Source organism: Bufo gargarizans, chromosome 8, assembly GCF_014858855.1.
Source record: "Bufo gargarizans isolate SCDJY-AF-19 chromosome 8, ASM1485885v1, whole genome shotgun sequence".
Taxonomy (NCBI): Eukaryota; Metazoa; Chordata; class Amphibia; order Anura; family Bufonidae; genus Bufo; species Bufo gargarizans.
Window position 1 is genome coordinate 6,939,457 of NC_058087.1, and position 22,242 is coordinate 6,961,698.

At 42.5% G+C, this 22,242-nt stretch overlaps 1 protein-coding gene across 1 annotated transcript in view; it reads right to left on the bottom strand.

Moving 5' to 3' along the window:
- Nucleotides 1-22,242, bottom strand: part of ARHGAP15 (Rho GTPase activating protein 15) — a 779,285-nt gene that overhangs the window by 183,792 nt on the left and 573,251 nt on the right. The window contains exon 13 of the mRNA XM_044304411.1: nucleotides 6,876-7,010. Within this exon, the coding sequence (XP_044160346.1) occupies nucleotides 6,876-7,010 (135 nt within the window). The remainder of the gene's footprint in view (nucleotides 1-6,875; nucleotides 7,011-22,242) is intronic.

Consider the following 22,242-nt stretch of genomic DNA (forward strand, 5'->3'; position numbering starts at 1 on the left):
TCTGTGACCTAACCTCAAGTGCACTCGAATTTCTTATCCCGAACTCCAGACTTTATAGCATTTATCAGCGATACATGGTAAGATAATTCTAGGCTTCCACGCTTGCTCGGTGGTTAGCAGCGCTGCCCTGGACCTGAGTTTCACATTTTTACCCTACCCTGTGTTTGTATAGGTTTTCCCAGGTTTCTCTGATTTCCTCCAGAAAACTTACTGACAGGTCAAGTGGCTGCCTATGAAGTTAGCCCTACAGACAGTGTGCGTGAAATACAGAAAGTAGATTGAAAGCCCAGTGGGGAACAGTTACAGATGTGAGCGATGACAATCTCTGGACAGCGCTGCAGAATCCGTTGACTAGGTCAGGATTCTGTAAAGATTTCTGCTACTCAGTAGCAGCAAGCAGTGATCTTAAAAAATGGTATGGAATTGAAACACAAAGTCAATTAGACAGGTGCCCAACCTTTCATTATACGGTGATTAAACCTTAACTTAAAGGGGTTTTCTGGGAGTTGGATATTGTTGACCTTTTCTCAGGACAGGTCATCAACATCAGTTCGGCAGGGGCCCAACTCTCGACACCCCTGACAATCAGCTGTTTCAGCAAGAATAGAAGAGTGAGTAGGGGTTCCGCTCAATTCATCTGGTTAAGGCCTCTTGCACACGAACGTTGTGTGCCCGTGGCCGTATTGCGGCACGTATACAGCGGGTCCGCAATACACGGAGATGCGGAACGCAAGCACGGATTGGAACCGTCTGAACCGGATCGGAACCAAACTGTTCGTGCCTCCACAACTTGTTCTATTTTTTTGCGGTGCGGACGGATCATGGACCCATTCAAGTTGAATGGGTCTCGATCCGTCCCAGCTGCCGCACGGATGTTGCCCGTGCATTGGGGACCGCAATTTGCTGTCCTCAATGCACGGAACGGATGCACAACGTTCGTGTGCAAGAGGCCTAAGGCAGGAGCAGGGGACGACCAGAAGTGGATTAAAGGAGTTTTATTTGTGGATTTTGGGGTTCTAGAACCCCTTTATCAAGTCTAAAACATCATAGAAAGAATGATGTGAAACATCATAATAATAAAGTCATAAATTAATGAGAACAATATTTGATAGTTTATATTATAAAACAAAATTTGATAAACTATCAAATATTGTTCTCAATAATTTATGCTTTTATTATTAGGAGTTTTAGACTTGATAAAGGAGTCCTAGGACCATGAAACGTGTCGTCTGTTTTTCACCCACAAATAAAGCTCCTTTTATTCATCTGCTGGTTGTCCCCTGTGCCTGCCTCAACCAGTTGAGTTGGGCGCAACCCAACGGGTATACCTCCTCTACTAACCCTTCTATTCTTGTGATATTCCTCTGGCAGTTTGGCAACTTTGCCCGGAGGATTCCACCTAAACGTATTGGCACTGGCTGCAGCAACCTCATCATCCCCATCATCTCCACTTATGAACCCCACATCTCCAACGCACAAACCACTCTAATACAGGTGAGTGCAGACAAATCCCTCTAGGGATTGTGATGCCTTACCCACTAACCCTATGAGTGCCTTTGCTCTCTCTCCATTTTATGCAATCAGCTGTTTGAGGAGACCTTGACCTCATTGCAACTTGCCCAACACAGCGCCATCCATTGCATAGTGGCTGCGCCTGGTATTGCAGCTCAATCCCATTCACTTGAATGGGACTCTGCTGCATCCAGGCCATGTGATCAATGAACGGGACAACGCACTCACTGGCCTCTATTGTCCATTGCGGGACTCACTCTCTGTTCTGGACTTGCAGGAGTCATGATTTATAATGCTGTGTGTCTCTGCATGACCATACTTCTACAGAATCATAGTGACCTTGTAATACATTGATGGATCAGCTCTGCAAGAACAAGAGCCACCACTTAGTAATGCCTCTCCTCTTTGGGTCATACAGCAAGTATGTCCTCCCCCCATGATCTTCACATGCCCTCATGGGGCATACAGAAAGGATCTGTCAAATGGGGACAACCGCTTTCTCCTCTCAGGGCAGGAGGCACACTTACACACTGCTCTTTGGGTTTTCATTCATTTCAATGGGAATAGCAGACATAACTGAAAATAGATTTAAGAGGTTTTCCCATAAAAAATATTCTACATTTTTCAAACCAGCACCTGGATCTGAATACTTTTATAATTGCATGTCATTAAACATTTAATGTAGTGCCACCTGCTGTGTTTTATTTCTAAAATTCTTTGCACAGCTCAATGAGATGGAAGCACCTGCTCAGTTCCATCCTTTAACTGCCACCAGCTGCAGCAGAAATGACACGCCTCCTGAGCTGCAGCATAAAGAACACGCCCCTGAACTGCAGCAGAAAGGACATGCCCCTGAGCTGCAGCAGAAAGGGCACGCCTCCTGAGCTGCAGCATAAAGAACACGCCCCTGAACTGCAGCAGAAAGGACATGCCCCTGAGCTGCCAGCTTGAAATAAATCTGAGCAATTGGAGAAATAAATGAGGAGATCTCTGGATCCATGTGAGGTACAGGGCTGGTGCAAACTTTGTTAGAAAGAGATTGTCATGTTCTGTATGATATCTGATAAAAAAAAATTACATTATTACATTTTAAATTAAAAAAAGAGGACTCCTGTACAATTTAAATTCTTGTCTCGCCCCATAGCAGACAATACTAAAATGATGTGACTACTTTAAATACATAGTAATAGCAAATGACCGGCACTCCTGGTTTGTTTATTGCCACATATTTGTGACGCGTTTCGGCATAATCTGTGCCTTCCTCAGACAGTAAAGGATCCCCTAAGCAAACACATTTCAATAGCCCGCCAAACAGAGAGCTGACGTCACGTAACTGTGACAACCAAGTAAGGTTACTTTCCCATTAGCGTTTTCTGCAGATCCGTCATTGATCTACAAAGACGCTTCCGTTACAATAATACAATCGCATGCATCCATCATGAACGTATCCGGTTGTATTATGTTTCTATAGCCATTTCTATTGTGCCAGATTGTGTCAGAGAAAACGGATCCATTCCCATTGACTTACATTCTGTGCCAGGACGGATCTGTACCTGTGCCTAACCCAATTCCGAGCACGATCGACTGTGTTGTGTTTGGCGAATAAAGCTAATTCTGATTCTGATTCTGATTCTATTTGCCTCCGCATCGTGAGGCGGACACCAAAACGTTGCAGGCAGAGTTTTGGTGTCCTCCTCCAGAGCAGAATGGAGACTGAACGGAGGCAAACTGATGCATTCTGAGCGGATCCTTTTCCATTCAGAATCCATTAGGGCAAAACTGATCCGTTTTGGACCGCGTCTGAGAGCCCTGAACGGATCTCACAAACGGAAACCAAAACGCCAGTGTGAAAGTAGCCTTAACAATCAAAGTGAAAAGGGAAAAAAGCAACAGGAAAAGGAAAACATGCTGGAAGGTCAGAGTTGATCTCTCAATGTCCATAATTGTATCCTTATGTGGTACAGAACAGATCATATTGTTTCGATTCCGCTGTTAAGAATAGTAGTACATATTAAAAACATGACTCACATTGATATGGAAATTACAAAACACTACTTAGTTCATAATCACGGTTGAGGCCCATTGGTTCCAAAGTCTGAAGTCGAAGGATCCAATAAGCCTCCCGCTTCATCAATAATCTGTTCCTATCCCCTCCACGACGTGGCTGTGATACACTTTCGATAATCTGGAAGCGTAGCTGTGCAATGGTATGTTTTTGTTGGTGAAAGTGGTATGGTATGGGCAGCAGTAAATTGCCTTTCCTGATGGTGGACTTATGCTTACAAAATCTGTCTTTCGTACGAGTGGACGTTTCCCCTGCACACAATAAGCCACATGGGCATTTGACAATATAAACCACCAATTTGCTGTTGCATATGAAGAGGCCACGTATGGGTATTTGTTAGTTAGGATAGATAAATTCATTCTCGAAACAAGCCATATAGCAATTTGCGTACAGCGGTTGCGACGTTCGAACCCATCGCGGTCCTGCACCGCTAAAGGTATCTTGGAACATTATTTTGCTCTAGTACGACAGACAAGAGTGGAAGGAAGAAGTCTTGTTCTACATCTTTGCATGTGCTGTGATCTAGAAGACATTTCCTGCACTAATCCCTTTCTTGTGTGTAATGGAGGTGTGAAGACTGGACACGTCAAATGTAACAAGAATGAAGTCCTCCTCTATTTGCAATGGTGCAATCTCATTCAAAAATTGTTCAGTATCCCTCAGGTATGAAGGTGCCATTCTTGTTAATGGGGTTAACACCTTCTCCAGAAGTATAGCAGGAGGAGAGAGAATGGAATCCGTCGATGCCACAATTGGACGGCCTGGAGGTTGAGTCATGGACTTATGACACCTTAGGTAATATGTAAAATACAGGAGTGATAGGGTGTTGGTTTATCAGAAAGTCACCCAACTTGGCATCGATTGTTCCATTCTCCCTATACCTGTCAACAACAGTTTGTAGCATATCTTTAATGGGTAATAGGAACAATCCTATTACACCTTGCTGCACTGACTAGGGATCCAAACTGCCATTATACAGCTCTGTCCTTCCAGCAAACAGTTGTTGTTATTGGGGTGCAAGTGCTGTGTGATACCGCCATTAACAGGGTTTATTACTAGGAAATATTTCTACATCTTATTTGCCCTTCTGCGGTGCAGTTATATGTTCTAAAGCATCTTTGGCGTGTATTAGTGGGAAAAAGGGCTTATTAGCGGTTGTGTGGTGAAGTGCGAAAATTACAGCCCCTTTTGTCCTGTATTAGTGGCAAAAGTAAAATATATCTGCCGTTCAGCGTTGCAGTTATCTGTTCTAAAGCCTTTTTTGCTGTGTATTAGTGGCACAAAAAAGTATATTCTGACTTTTTTGGGGTGTTATAATTTCCTTTTTATTTATTTATTAGATTTTTTGGGCATTAGCAATACTGATGGTTTACTGAGCAAATGCTGACCGAGTGAAGGCGAATGATCCACAGACAAGATCCGCTTTTTGGGGGTTATTGTTCTGACCGATCAGAGGAAGGTCAAAATAATCAGTGACGTCAACACAAACTCACTGCTGACCCCCTCTCCACTCTGTCGGGGGCTCTACTTGTATAAGCGTTTAATAGAACCGGTTCTGTAGACATCTATGTGGAATCAGCTGGCGACGGTGTAAAAGGAGTTCGCTTCTTCTTGGCGCTAAGGCTGAGTTCATACTTGAGTTACTTGGTCAGTTTTGGCCCTGTAACTGCCCAAATAAGTGAAGTGTGCAGTGATTCTAGGAGCGACGCCTGTCATCTGCATGTCATACAGACTCACAGTATTATCTCACTACCACAGCAGACTCCCTATGCGCGTTACTGCAAGGCACAGTGTTCTACACCACTATAGAGGCTCTGTGCAGCCAGGAAATAGCCGTTTTTTAACGCGATTCGCTGCGAATAAATCCGGATCGAAGAAAAAAAATTAAAATAAATTCAGCAAACCGTCCAAATTGAATTTTTGAAAAATTCGCTCATCTCTATTTATATTCTCAAATGCCCATGTGGCTTATTGTGTGTAGGGGAAACGTCCACTCGTATAAAAGACTATTCCAGATTATCGAAAGTGTATCACAGCCACGTCGTGGAGGGGATAGGAACAGATTATTGATGAAGCGGGAGGCTTATTGAATCCTTTCGACTTCAAACTTTGGAACCGATGGGCCTCAACCGTGATTATGAACTAAGTCGTTTTTTCTAATTTCCATATCAATGTGAGTCATATTTTTAATATGTACCATTATTCTCAACAGCGGAATCGAAACAATATGATCTGTTCTGTACCACATAAGGATACAATTATGGACATTGAGAGATCAACTCTGACCTTCCAGCATGTTTTCCTTTTCCTGTTGCTTTTTTCCTTTTCACTTAGATTTTTTTAGGCTACTTTCACACTCGCGTTTTGGCTTTCCGTTTGTGAGATCCGTTCAGGGCTCCTCTCACAAGCGGTCCAAAACTGATCAGTTTTGCCTTAATGCATTCTGAATAGAAAAGGATCCGCTCAGAATGCATCAGTTTGCCTCCGTTCAGTCTCCATTCTGCTCTGGAGGCGGACACCAAAACTCTGCCTGCATCCTTTTGGTATCCGCCTGATGAAGCGGAGTCAAATGGATCCATCCTGGCACACAATGTAATTAAATGGGGATGGATCCGTTTTCCCTGACACAATCTGGCACAATAGAAAACAGATCCGTCCCCTATTGACTTTCAATTGTGTTCCTTACAGATCAGTCATGGCTATAGAAGACATAATACAACCGGATCCGTTCATGACGGATGCATGTGGTTGTATTATTGTAATGGAAGCGTTTTTGCAGATCCATGACGGATCCGCAAAAAATGCTAGTGTGAAAGTAGTGTTACTTGGTTGTCACGGTGTTGTTTGGCGGGCTATTGAAATGTGTTTGCTTAGGGGATCCTTTACTGTCTGAGGAAGGCACAGATTATGCCGAAACGCGTCACAAATATGTGGCAATAAACAAAAATTTCATAAGAAACCAGGAATGAGTGCCGGTCCTTTGCTATTACTAATTATACGGGATGCCAACTCTCGCACACGTGCACCACAACGCGACATCCGTAGTGCCGACTGATAAATGTTATATTCTTTAAATACATAACCCTGAACAGAATTATTCTGAAAGGAACAGAGGAAAGTAATTATTAGCTTGACATTTTGTGATGTCACGTACTAAAAGTTCTTTTGTCTTTGGTCTAAAAACAAAAACTTTATTACAATTGGAACATAATCTCTTGAAAATAATAAAAACAATATACATTTTTTTTGTCCTTCCATTCTGTGCACTTACAAAAAATAAAATAAAAATTGCACTCACTTATTGCTTCCACAAACTGCTCAAAGAAGCTATGTGGGAACAGAGGATCCGGCAGCTCTCGGAAAAACATCTTGAGTGCTCCAGTGACAACGTGTATGTCCTCCCACTGGCTGTCGTCCAAATTCAGCTTCTCTTCTGGGAAAACAAGAGGAGAAATGGAACAACTGGTTTTAATGAAACAATTACAAGACACTAATTATTATGTTAATGTTTCCCTACTATCATCAGCAACCGTTAACAGCCTTCTGCACCTAGAGGTTTGGTGCGGTGTTTTTTTTTTTGTTTTTTTTTTCTTCCCCGACTCTAGGAAAGGAGCGTATTCAATGAAATACCATCTGTAGGAATGCAGTTAGCAAAAATAAATAAATAAATAAATTACAGGAGAGACGTGGCATTGACATAACATGTCAGATACATTTATTCCCACAATGCATTGGCATAGAAATTAGAATTACTGCTCGACATGATTCAAAGCTATTGGTTTTTTTATTTTTTTATTCGGGAGGCCGAGGGGCTGAGTTTGCCAATGTTGTTCAACTCGAGGGACAGACCTAAGGCCTAACCGAGCCAACATGAGACATATGCTAAGTGCGGCAATAGAAAATAAGCTATTACGTTACATATGCTGGCCAGGCAATGTGCTTGGGAATTATAGGTAAAGCATTGTCACGTTTGTTTGTGGCTGACAGCAACATTAGCTAGGAATATGCACAAGAGGAGGAGGAGGGGGGGGGGTGCAAATCCTCTTTTTAATGATTTCAATAATGTTCTGTTTTCAACTCAGCAAGGTAGACGGCGGGAGCAACAATGCTAGGCGGACCCCTGTTGGTCTACCTAGGCTGTGTAAATCTGTCAGGAATGATAACATGCCAGACACAAAAAAAAATGACTCTTCTTCCAGCAGTCGCCGCTTGCACACGGGAGAGCGTATTTGTTTGAAGCTGACCTGAACTGAGAATCTTTGCGAATTTGAAAGAGAGAACTTAAATGCAATATTTAATTAGGCAGAATGAAATAATTATCCTCCATTGCTCTGTGTTATCAGGTTGTATTTGCTAAAACATCAAACGTGCGGTAATTACGCGGCACGCGCACCTCACTACTCGGTGACAACTTTTTGTTGCGAACTGTGTAAGTGTTACATGGGGAAATTAATACTTTTATTTAATTAGATTCAGTGGAAGAGCTGTGAACACTACAATAGAAAGCTTAGAAAAACTGTTCAGGTGGAATAGAAATGACTGCGTACTAATGAAACCATGAGGCGGGACGGCGAGGGTAGTAGTATATACAGCACGTACTACAAAGGGATGACAAAGAGGGAGGACAACCAAGAGGAAATCCAGATACTTCATAGCATATTACCATGCAATATACTAAGATTTATTTAGAAATTCCAAAAATGTTATCTGTTGGTCTACCTAGGATGACTCGCTCCAGATACATTTGCAGTCTGCTTTTTGCCTCCAGTGCCCTGAAAGCTCTGCCTGCTTCTCCTCCTTCTCCTCTCTCTCTGCTGTTCTGTCTCTCCCTCTGAACTTCCCTCCTCTTCCTCTCCTGTGGGCATCCACGTGACGTCCATTGACACATCATCATCGTCACCTTCACCACCACAGACATTTGAGATCTCTGAATAGGCAGCAACAGCAGGTACCTCCCTCCTTGGGCTGATCTGGGTACTGTCGTCAGACCGCTGGGTGGCGGCCGTTGCTACCTCCTCTTCCTCATCCGATGTCAAGAATGGCAGCACATCGATAAGGTCTGGGAATGGATGAGAAAATAATTCTTCTGACTCGAGTGGAGGGGCTATGGTGGTAGTGTTGGTGTCTTTAGGGGTGCACACAGCAGAGAGTGAGGAGGGTGCAGATACAGAGGATGAGGAGGGTGCAGAAGACAAAGGCTGAATGAGCCACTCAACCAACTCTGGTACGTCCTTTGAAGTAATCGCACGCACCTTCTCCAACTTCCCACTTATGCTCTGGCCTGGTGCACCTGCCCGACCCTTACCACCCCTGTGGAACGGCCTGCCTCTTCCTCTGCCTGTCATTTTAAAAATGACCCTGTGACAAAAAAGTCCCTAGAGAAGAGCATTATTTGTGGAAGCAGGTATATCAAACCCCTTAATCAGTATTTTCTGGAAGCAGGTATCTTGCAGGCCTCAATCAATATTTGGTGGAAGCAGGTATATTAATCCCCTTAATCTGTTTTTTGTTGAAGCGGGTATATTGCAGACCTAAATCAGTATTTTGTGGAAGCAGGTATATCACAGACCTCAATCAGTATTTTGTGGAAGCAAGTAAATCAAATCCATTTAATCAGTATTTTGTGGAAGCAGGTATCTCGCAGGCCTCAATCAATATTTGGTCGAAGCAGGTATATCAATCCCCTTAATCAGTATTTTGTGGAAGCAGGTATATCAAACCCCTCAATTATTATTTTTGCCACAACAGTTATATCACACCACCCTGTTTATTTGAGGCAACAGGTATATTGCAGCCTTCAATCAGTATTTTGTCGAAGAAAGTATATCACACACCTCTATCAGTTTTTTGGGGGGCAACAGGTATATCACACCCGTTGCAAATAGTTGTTCCAATAGCACTTGTCCCTCTGTATAGCTGCGGTATCGCAACAGAACCGCTCACAACTACTGCACAATACAAATGCACTATATACTTTCTATATTAGAAAGTATATTATGGGTATATCACACCCTTCAATCATTTTTTTTTGGGGGGCAACAGGTATATCACACCCGTTGCAATTAATTGTTCCAATAGCATTTGTCCCTCTGTATATCTGCGGTATCACACCCCTCAGTATATCACACCTATCGATAGAACACCTATAACAATCCTTAAAAGGCCCTATTAGCTAGCTTTTGGTGTCCCTAACAGCCTGTCCCTGCTCCACAAAGCAACCTCTACCTACACTGGCAAAACACAGAATGTAAAATGGCTGCCAGATAAGGTTCTGTGATACGGTGGGGGTGTGTCCATGTGTTGAAACATCTCAATTGGCTGCCCTGTCCCACCTGATGGATGTGTCATGGGTCAAAGTTTGGCGCAATGCAAAATAATATGGTGCCGCAAGGCCATCTCTAGTGCTTGCTCCACCTAGCTAACACAGAAAGTGGGGAGTGTATGGGGCGTGACTACTGCAGAGAAAACAGTGTGGTAAGTGGAGCAAGCCTTGTGAGACATTACAGAGCAAAGCATACAGGGTTTGGTTAGAAAAAACATCTGGAAGTGAATGAAAAGAGGAGGTTCTGCATGATGCCGAGGGGGATGCCAACTGGGGAAAGAAAGGGCGGAAATGAAAAACAGGCATATGGGGCAAAAATATGCAGTATTTGGGGTACTCTGGGCAGATTAAAAAATGTACAGTATTATGGAATTGGAGCATCCCTTTAAGGTCCTATTAAATTGAATGGCTTATACATCAAGCCATACATCTGTGGAGCGTTGTTGTTACCTCTATAAACCTTTTCTGGATATATGACCATTAGGCATAATGGGGGAGATTTTTTAACAAAACAAAAAATGGCACAATTTGCATGAAATAAACTGGCATACATGCTAACAAAAGGGTTTGACTTAGTGTAGAATAGACATAGCTTTTCAGAAAGGCTTGTGCCACAAACTAAGCCAGCTAAAAAATGGTATAAATGTAAAGGGTAATGTATCATGATGCAACTTTTTGGCCTCTTTTTTTTTTAACAGTGTTTGTTTAGTTTGAAGCCAACATTTTTGCAACAAATTTACAAAATGTTGCATGCAATTTGAAAAATTTGTCGCATTAAATATCTAAGAGATTTTCAGTCTAAAATCGAAAACGCTCCATCAGTTTGCATGCCCCCAAGCGACTGGAGTACTGTAACTTTCTCTTAGACTGGCTCAAAATGTGGCCAAGCCTTTAGTAAATGCAAACTGCCAGGCATGGCACAAACCCTACTAAAAATGGAGCAAACACTTCATAAATTTGTCGTAAATTCCTACTCGCTTGGCAATAATAAATAAATAAATAAATAAATAAATCTCTCCACCTTTCTGGCACAGCACACTTGATACATTACCCCCTAAGACTACACAGTCTAAAGATGTACCACATTTATCATACATCGTCAGCAGTTTTGATCTATCTGACACATTTTAGACCGTCTGGTCTAGTTCAATCTGTCTAAATATTAGACAGGATTAGTAAATCTCTCCTAATATATCCAATGCTTTTAAAGAATTACACAAAAAATAATAACAATAATAATAATAATAATCTCACGCACCTGCACTCAAAGACCCTGTAAGGAGGTATAAGGACATATGGTGGTCTTCTTTATCATCTTCCTTTATATAACCCTCATTATAAGAACCTCTTTATGATGTACCCTAGGTCCCCCTATAGGAAATACAATCTTGAATCCCTATTCCTTAGCATGCAAGACCCTAAACATCTGACTGGTACAGCGCTGGTGAGAAAGTAATCAAAAAGTAACAACAAGATGTAACAAAATGTAACAAAAACTTCCAGAAACAAATGCTTAATACCTAAGGCCGTCCGGGCAAAATCAAATCCAATTTCCTTTTGTTGGGATTTGAATATCCCGTCAAACTGCATTAAAGCGACTTCTGCTCATTGATCATCAACAGCATTGTGTGTCAAATTCCGCAACTGACGTCAATAAGGACTTGGACATAAGCATCTTTTTTTTGTTGGGGGGGGGGGGAGACATATCGTACTTCTCACAGTAGCATCTCTATAGACTTCATGTGCGTGTCAGCACAAGCTGTGGTCATCAAGTGACCTCCCTTTAACTGCAATCAAGTTGATTGTTTAAACATGATCAATTACCAGCTCCCCCCCCCCCACCCCGTTCTTTTTAACTCCCATTTGGAAGTGAACATAAGACACCAGCAAACAGGATCTCGACAGTCATCAAGAAACAATGACACGAAAAGACAAAGGCCCTGATGACTTTGCTGTCACTTTAAAGAGAGAGGGCTCTGCATTGTTCAAATGTGTCAGATATTTGGAAATGTCCCTCTCGCCGTGGTGCCACACCCCCCGCGTGCCCTTATAATAAAATTGGTTTTACTCCTGATTAAATCATTTTCTCCTCTCCCACTACCATACTTTTCATAATAGACCTGTGTACTCTACAGCTGGCGTTCTTCCCATGACACCAATTCTTACTTTATCTTTTAAGCACTTTGCAGCTAGGATCTCATGCAGAGGGCTTATGTTTTGTTAAGAGCTTCGTTCTTACAGAAATAGCTGAACACATGTTCTAAAAAATGTTGTACAATTTATTGCTTGAAACACATTTAGAAAATGTAAAAGGGGCTATGTTGTCAAGGTGGTGGAGGGGGGAGTTGCGGAGAACGCAGAACAATGCACATCAAGATCGTTGCCTTTATTTGACGGAGGATAGACATGGCGTGTCAGTGATCTGATGGACACGTTAAGGGCTCATGCACACAGCCGTTGCCCCGCCGTGGCCGTATTGGGTCCGCAAACCCGTAGATCAGAACCCAACTGTAGAACTACAGAGTTTTTCGATTGTATCGCAAAAGCACCTTGAGTGTGTCTGAACAGTGCTCTATATGCTTGCTTTGAAGACTTCCTAAAATGTATTCCATTCACAGGTGGTTGTTACCCTGAGGCTGATTCAGCATTAGGTTGCCTCCCATCTGTTAATAAAGCTTTTAGGTGGATCCATTTTTGTATATTCATTATCATACCATTCTTTTGATAAAGGGCCTGGGTGCCCGAAACGCGTCAAGAAGTTGATGTTTTTTTACTGCTTGAGTGTTTACTTTTTTCAACAAATAACGTGACCAGTTTGGAATACGGCGGTGCTGTTCTTTTCGCAGTTTTTTATTCAGGAGCCTCTGCTCACCGTGACACTCGGTCAGCTTTTCATACACCATTGTTCCCTGATAGAGCCGGTAAGGGGGTATATCCCCGAATTGTGTTTTGTTTGACTATGGAGTGCATGCACTACTCTTTTGTAGTGCGGACCGTCGGATGCGGATCGCGGACCCTAATCAAGTGAATGAGTCCGTGATCTGCATGCGGTGCCCGTGCATTGCGGACTGCAATTTGTGGTCCGCAGCACAAGCCTGGCCAGCACACAGTAGCGGGCACAATAACAAGAAATGGCGATTGCGCCGCTCCCCGCCATTGAACCCCTCAGATGCCGTGTTCATCGCTGATCGTGGCATCTAAGATTAAAAATGAAGGCTTAATTTGTAAAAAAAATAATAATAATAATACTCACCTTATCCATTTGCGCGTGAAGAGGCCGCCACAGCCATCTTGATTGAAGATCCTGCGTGGTAAATCAAATTTTCCCTGAAATTCGGATTAAAGTCCAATTTGGATACTTCGTTTTACTCAACCCTAATTGGTACCATGTAGGGTACACCAGACTTTTTGATCACTTTTTATACAATTTTTTGGGGAAGGATAAAGTGACCAAAAAATGGCATATCTTTTCTCGTTACAGCATTCACTGTGTAGGAATAATATTTTTTATATTTTAATAGTGTGGACATTTTTCTGGATGTGACAATACCTGTTAGGCCTCATGCACACGGACGTTTTTTTTTGCGTTCAGCAAAAACGGTTTCCATTGTTCTGTGATCCGTGTCTGTTTTTTCTTCCGTGGGTCTTCCTTGATTTTTGGAGGATCCACGGACATGAAAAATGAAAAAAAAAATCTAAGTCAAGTTTGCCTTTAAAACGATAGGAAAAAACGGACACGGATCACGGACACGGACGCGGATGACAATCTTGTGTGCAGCCGTGATTTTTCACGGACCCATTAACTTGAATGGGTCCGTGAACAGTTGTCCGTGAAAAAAATAGGACAGGTCCTATTTTTTTCACGGACTGGAAACACAGATCACGGACGCGGATGCCAAAACGGAGCACTTTCCGACTTTTCCACGGACCCATTGAAAGTCAATGGGTCCGCGGAAAAAAACGGAACAACGGCCGCGAATGCACACAAAGGTCGTGTGTATGAGGCCTTATGTTTATTTTTTATTGTTTATTTTTAATTGTAAAATTGGGAAAAGGGGATGGATTGAGTTTTTAATATTTTTGTATTGTACTTTTAATTTTATTTTTCTAACTGGAATTTTTTAGTCCCCTCAGGGGACTTGTACATGCAATTTTCAGATTTCTTGTTCCATAGACTGCAATAGAATACCATTGCAGTCTATGGGATTCTGACAGGCTGCCTTTCAAGCTGTGCCTCAGGCCTCAGGCTGTCAGAGCAACCGATCGGAACATCGTGATTTCTCTGAGGGGAACTCTGATTGGTGGCCAAAGGGAGCCTCAACCTCTGTCTAACCACTCAGATGCCATGATCCTTATTGACTGCAGCTCGTGAGGGGTTAAATGACCAGGATCAATGTATTATACAGCTGACACCTGCCATGTATGGAGCGACATCAGCTCATAACCCTGCGACATACACCTCTTGCATGCCACTCAATTACTATTGTCAGGGGGCACCAAGGGAACCAAGTGTAGATTTAACAATGCAATGGGGTAGAACTGCATAAAAATTCTGCGTGGAAAATCCTCATGAACTACACTGCCGTGTGCATGCACCTTTACACAGTCGGGATCCTCTGCCCTCTCCATACACCTCTTTCACACTACTGACATACAGTTATGCCAGAGGTCGCGAAAAGGTGAAAATATTTTTGATAAAGTTTTTTTTTTTTTTCTTATGCTATTGATACAAACCATTGATACAAACCATACAAGCAATTGTGTATTAAGGCACTTAAATACAGTGGGATGCGAAAGTTTGGGCAACCCTGTCAATCGTCATGATTTCCCTGTATAAATCGTTGGTTGTTACATAAAAAATGTCAGTTTAATATCTCATATAGGAGAAACACACAGTGATATTTGAGAAGTGAAATGATGTTTATTGGATTTACAGAAAGTGCTATAATTGTTTAAACAAAATTAGGCTGGTGCATAAATTTGGGCACCACAAAAAAGAAATGAAATCAATATTTAGTAGATCCTCCTTTTGCAGAAATTACAGCCTCTAAACGCTTCCTGTAGGTTCCAATGAGAGTCTGGATTCTGGTTGAAGGTATTTTGGACCATTCCTCTTTACAAAACATCTTTAGTTCATTCAGGTTTGATGGCTTCCGAGCATGGACAGCTCTCTTTAAGTCACACCACAGATTTTCAGTTATATTCAGGTCTGGGGACTGAGATGGCCATTCCAGAACGTTGCACTTGTTCCTCTGCATAAATGCCTTAGTGGATTTTGAGCAGTGTTTAGGGTCGTTGTCTTGTTGAAAGATCCAGCCCCGGCGCAGCATCAGCTTTGTCACTGATTCCTGGACAGTTGGTCTCCAGAATCTGCTGATACTGAGTGGAATCCATGCGTCCCTCAACTTTGACAAGATTCCCAGTCCCTGCACTGGCCACACAGCCCCACAGCATGATGGAACCACCACCATAATTTACTGTAGGTAGCAGGTGTTTTTCTTGGAATGCTGTGTTCTTTTTCCTCCATGCATAACGCCCCTTGTTATGGCCAAATAAATCAATTTTAGTTTCATCAGTCCACAGCACCTTATTCCAAAATGAAGCTGGCTTGTCCAAATGTGCTTTAGCCCACCGCAAGCGGCACTTTTTGTGCTGTGGGTGGAGAAAAGGCTTCCTCTGCATCCCTCTCGCATACAGCATCTCCTTGTGTAAAGTGCGCCGAATGGTTGAACGATGCACAGTGACTCCATCTGCAGCAAGATGATGTTGTAGGTCTTTGGTTCTGGTCTGTGGGTTGTCTCTGACTGTTCTCACCATTCGTCGCTTCTGTCTATCCGAGATTTTTCTTGGTCTGACACTTCGAGCCTTAACTTGAACTGAGCCTGTGGTCTTCCATTTCCTCAATATGTTCCTAACTGTGGAAACAGACAGCTGAAATCTCTGAGACAGCTTTCTGTATCCTTCCCCTAAACCAGGGGTGGCCAACCCGCGGCTCGCGAGCCGCATGCGGCTCCTCGGACCTTCACTTGCGGCTCTCAGAGGACCGCGGTCTCATCTACATATGCGGCTCGCAGGGGAGCGGGCCAGGGATATCGCCGGTTTTAAAAATATTAGCAGCACGGGAGAAGGAAGAAGAAAGCAGTCCCCTCCTCCTCCCTGTGCTGCTGCCGCTGCCACCAATGAGAATTAAGAGGAGGGGAGGGGCTGTTTACACTGGGGAATGCAGCATAGAGGCCAGGTGTCGGCTATGAGATTCTGCCGGCACCCGCCCCCTGTATCTGTATTAAAGGTTTTCATTGGTGGCGTAGTGCCCACCCCCCTTAATACCATGCAGGCCCGCGCTCTGACCTGCATGTCAGGTCACTATGGAGAGGTCGCCACAGTCTTCAGAGCAGCGGCAGCAGAGGTAGGATAAGCCACAGTTTTATTTTATTAAAGTACTGATCTGGGGGTCTTATCTGACATGGGGGTAGTATGAGCTCAGATAAGACCCCCAAATCCTCATCAGACCCACAAAATAAGCCTCTCCAGTGCTCACATAAGACACCCCATGCTCACATCTCCCCTATGTCAAATCACCCCTGAGCATCTGAGCATGGGGCGTCATCTGAGCATGGGGCGGTCATCTGAGCATGGGGCGGTCATCTGAGCATGCGGTGGTCATCTGAGCATGGGGCGGTCATCTGAGCATGGGCGGTCATCTGAGCATGGGGCGGTCATCTGAGCATAAGGCGGTCATCTGAGCATGGGCGGTCATCTGAGCATGAGGGTGTCATCCGAGAAATCTTGAAACACATTGTGAAAAACAAAGATTGCCAGAAGTCTCACTAAAGCTGTCTACATTACAGGTAGGAAAGGTGGTTTAAATGCACTTTTAAATGTTTGATAACTCAATTGCAGTAATACTGTCGTGTGCACGCATATTTGTGTAAACGGATAGCTTGTGGCTCCTGGCAGTCATACGATTTTTTTTTGGCTCTTTGTGTCTGTAAGGTTGGCCACCCCTGCCCTAAACCATGATGGTGAACAATCTTTGTCTTCAGGTCATTTGTGAGTTGTTTTGAGACCCCCATGTTGCTACTCTTCAGAGAAAATTAAAAGAGGAGGGAAACTTACAATTGACCCCCTTAAATACTCTTTCTCATAATTGGATTCACCTGTGTATGTAGGTCAGGGGTCACTGAGCTTACCGAGCCAATTTGAGTTCCAATAATTAGTTCTAAAGGTTTTGGAATCAATAAAATGACAATGGTGCCCAAATTTACTTTCTGTAAATCCAATAAACTTCATTTCACTTCTCAAATATCACTGTGTGTGTCTCCTATATGATATATTTAACTGACATTTTTTATCATAACAACCAATGATTTATACAGGAAAATCATTGCGATTAACAAGGTTGGTTTGTTAGATGATAAAATGAAGATAACTTTACTCCTATGTAACATCATTTCACTTTTTTTGCCTCTAGCTTAATTCCAGGAGTCGCCTTTCAGCTCAAGGATTCATTTCTGCATAAATGATACATCTTCTTTTAATTACTCTTCCGTAGGATACAAGTCATGCAGATTCCTTTAGGAGAGTAGTCCCCAGAATTGTTTTCTTTCCTATTTTCTTTACAGTTATTAAAATGCTTCATCCTCCTCCTCCTCGTTCATCCTCATGGTTAGATGATTGTAACTTCATTACACTGTATAAAACAAATTAAATAGCATGTCAAGTATGGTAGACATTGCTGGGAACCAACCAGTGCGGGAGGGTACCATCTTCATCCCTGGATGGAAAGGGTTGGTCCCTGGATGGTAAGGGTTGGTCCCTGGATGGTAAGGGTTGGTGGTTACCACAACCACTGAGATCCTCAAAAACATAACATGCCGAATGCAAAATTATAACAAATCAATGACGATAGAGTGGAGGGTTCCCAAAGCAAAAGTCAAAGTGGACTGCAGCTTTGAATCTTCATGTTCATGGACTTCAATGCAAAGTTTATAAGAGGGTTCCCTATAGAGTTGAGTGAATCGATCATACAAATCAATTTGTTTCATCAAGCATAGTTGTGAGAGGATATCCCCAAAGCTGAGGATGCTTTCCTTGCCTCTTGAATGACAGGGCAAGACATATCCCACCTGCACTGCTGCTCCAAGTGGGGTCACAAGCGCAGAAGCTCTGCTTCCGGGTAGCGACACATGCACAGTCAATGATCCGGAATTTGAAACAGAGTCTCTACAGAGGCGCAGGTGCAATATTGTCAGGGCAGACTACGATTTCCAGCCCTGTCAATCAAGAAGTAGGAAGAGAGCCGTCAGCTTCGAGAACACCTTGTCACTGGGGTAGAACTCTGCTTTATGAGAATTAATTCATATGACTTGATTCACTCATCTCTAGTCTCCTAACATATTTAATTTATAGTACTTGTTATGTGTCCCCTTCCCCAACTGTTCCTTCTGGTACTGGTTGTGTTTTTTTTCCTGGAGAATTTATCCAAATAGCACAGATGGGCAGAAGTGTATGAAAGTGTAACTTTTTTATTAAAAGATTCCAACATGAATAAAAACTAAACTAAATTAATCAGAAATCTCACTAGGGAGGGGGTGGAGCTTTCTAGGTTTGCTATGGGGCACTACCTTATCTGTGTACTCCCCAAACTGGAAAAATTGCCCTATTTTACAGTATTCTGGAATTTTGGAATGGATGGCAAAACAGTTGCTAGCTTTCGACACTGAAGTCCATCACATTGAGGCAACAGATCACAATGGTTGCTAATCTTCTCTTCCTATACTTTTCAGGAAAGAAGGGCAGCAAGATCCTCAGGTCACTTTCCAGTTGCCTGTTAAAAGGGGTTTCTGTTCATTTACATTTTAAAAGGGCTCTACATAGTGTAAAACAATAAAATAAGTAATTAGCTCACCAATCTTTGTCCACTCCAGTTCTTATGCCCTAGTGGTGCAATTCCTAGTGGTACATTCTTCTACTGGTTCCTATTTCCTGCTCCTTCTCAACATGGAGGGAATGGACACTAGCTGAGGCAGGTCACCACTATGGCCAGTGAATGGCTGAGTGGTCATTTCCTGTGTTTAGGCATGGACCAGGAAGTAGAGAGCAACCATGGACTGCAAATCATCACAACATAAGTAGTTGGGGCATCAATATTTTCTATTTTATATCATTCTAAGCCTTAAAAAAATATTGGAATGCCTATGAACAGAGGTGGTGGGGCTATGCAAGTAAAGGTTTTCCTTGTATAAAAGGGAATGGTGTAACATGGGCTTGACTCTACTCTTTAGAGGTTCAACAACAGCCACATGGTCTGCACCTATGATTTGTCCACCATTTGGAATTGTCAATCTATTAGAGATAAACTATTTGATTGTTTAGAATTGAAATTTGACCTGAAATTTTCCCAAATTAAATTCAATTTGGGTGAATAGACAGAGAGATTTCTAGATATTCAAAATACTTTAAATTAGGGTAAAAACAAATTTCACCCAATTCGATTTTCAGACAGGAAATGTGCTCCTCTCTAGAATCTTTCAAAAATGTACTTCTTTCTTTTTATATATTTTTTTGTACACATCCATCCACTAAAGCATTCTATCAGTCTATGTGCAGTACCCCAGATCAGGGTACATGCAAATTTTTGGGTTACATAATGTTATTTTATATGCTAGTGCCTTGTAATGAACAAGCATATCTCTGTATGAATTAGTCAGGGTTAATACCCCTGACTCCTGTCCCTGTAGGAAGTTAGGTAATGGATTAAGATCAGCCTCAGCTCACTTTTTTTTTAGTTAGCGGAGAAGGCAAGAAGGAACTACAGTATATGTGCTCACTCCTCAGAGTACTAGGTCTAAGCTCCAAAGAAACGCCATCTCTAAGAGAACTTCAGAGAGTATACCATCTCTACTTCACAGTACTCCGGGAAAAGAGAAAAGACAGAACTAGAAGGTTCAGAATCTGCATGGCTGAGCATTGCAGTCAGTAAGGTATTTGCTTTTTAAGGTTCATAGAGACTTTACTGGAGTGAGAGGGACATTGCTCATACACATTTTGCTCGTGGACACTGTCAATCCCACCATATCTTAATTCTGTACCCCTCAACTGGGAAATACAACCACCATTGCTAAAATGATATTGCCAGAGGAGATAGAGCAGGAGTACTGCATTTCCCATCCTGGCCTACATCCATCCATTGCTATCTGGGAAGATTTACACTGAGAATTGTTTGGAACAGTGTTTTGATATTGTTGGATGCACTACAACTCCTATTCTGCACTTTAGTAAAGAGAGACATTTATTTTCTATAACTGGCCTGGTTACTGACTTCAGCACCATTCACCGACCACTGTACCTACATCTCTTGCCTTGTTGTACTCGCACCATAGTCACAACACCAAGGTCACCCTAACTACCACCAGGCTGTAGCCCAAGATTAGGGTGTGTCCCGAGGGAAGAAAAGGTGTGCCCTTCTATCACTGCTCTGGCCCTAGGGAGCATCAGTGTGATGCCACTGTGAATGATTACTGGAGCCAGAGCCACTACCTCTCCCATCCTCCGCTTCAAACCTCCCGGGCGGTGGCACATATCAGGAGAGACCACAGCAAACTATGTGCCATCAATTCTTGCTAATGCTTTTCTGAATCTTCACATTCCATCTTACAACCCAGTGTGAATCTACATTTGGTATAGACTGACAGTTTACAAATGTTGAGGAATTTTCAACACTGGGGGTCTCTTTTGTGGTTTATTAACTCTTCAAACTCAATTGTGTAATGATTGACACATGGTAACTGTTAAAACAGTGGTGGATTTTGGCACGAATTACAGATAAGTTCCAAAAATAAGTGAGACGCTTGAACAGAAGATTAAAAACATGAAACAAATGATTGTTTAAACAATCACAACATATTCACAAGTTGGCACATGGCAACAATGTATAGAATTTGTACGAATGCCTCCACAGTGTCTTCTCCCATCACGTACTATGGAAGGTTCTTATTAGACTTTGTGCAACCCTCATTACTCAAAAAGTCCAAAGTGATATTTGTGATCCTGCTGAATATACAAAAATGTGCAAGTAATTTTGTTGAAAAGGGATTTTTGTCACATGGGAAAGCATTTATCTCTGTGTTGGATCAAGTCGAAGGTGGAAAACGTTCTCCTGATGTTGTCTTATGATATTGTGTGGGACGGGAGGATAATCAAAGTAAACATATGGTAGGGAAAGATAGATTATGTGTGATCCTACCGCTTCCTTTCTTTTTATCTTGGAAATGATTGGTATAAGTAAAAAAAGTTTCTATGTTTCTAATGTTTGGGGATTTAGGAAAAAATTATAATATTCATTGATAAATGGAGAACTGGTCTTGAGAATGTCAATGGCTGGACATATTCTTTATTATAAGTATGGCAGCCGCTTTTGATTATGCTGACACCAGAGGTATACAAGATGTATACAGAATGAATTCATATTGTTGTCTCCCTGGTTCTGGATCTTGTTCATCTCCCCCACCCATTGCTGAAGAGAAGAGCAGCAGGACGTTTGGACTGATTCCATCCTCTCTTGTTTCTGTGCCGAGAAGGAGCCTTGCTCAGATTTTCATAGTCATTTGCAGAGGACACTTTAGCCATTTTGACCTGAAGTCCTTCCATTCACTGAGTAGGCCCTAAGGCATATGTACCACAGAGACAGCCCATGTGGCTTCTATAATGCCCATGGAGAGTGAGGGGGAGCACATTCCAGGTTGGTTTAAATGGGTGTTTAGAACTTGCACAGAGATGGAGATGGAGAGCACCAAGACTTTTCGTTGCAGATTGTTAGGAGTATGACAATGTCAAACGGAACCTAAAATAAGCCCCGATACTCTATCTACATCTCTCTGTGGGATCCAGAGTAGCTGCAGAGAACTGCCTATATCAGGGGTAGGCAACCTCTGATACTGAAGCTGTTGCAAAACTACAACTCCCAGCATGTACACTTGCTCTGCTCTTTTCAGAATTCCCATAGATGTGAATGGAGCATGCCGAAGGTTGCCAACCCCTAGCCTATATGAAACATATTGACTGGTGCAACATCTGCTTGACGTAACCCACAGGATGTAACTCACAGCAACTGGATATCAAAGCAGATTTGCCACAGGGTGCAATGGTAGGCTTATAACTAGTATAGGGCCATTTTAATAAATGGTGATATTTGGGAAAGTTATATAAAAGCGATATTTGTTGGGTGGGAAACATTTATATTATTGCCCCATCCCTTTTAACTGTCTGATGCCCATACATTGCTATTAGGTATGCATAGTACCTTAACAAATTAGTACTTAGACAACTAATCTCAACATTCAAC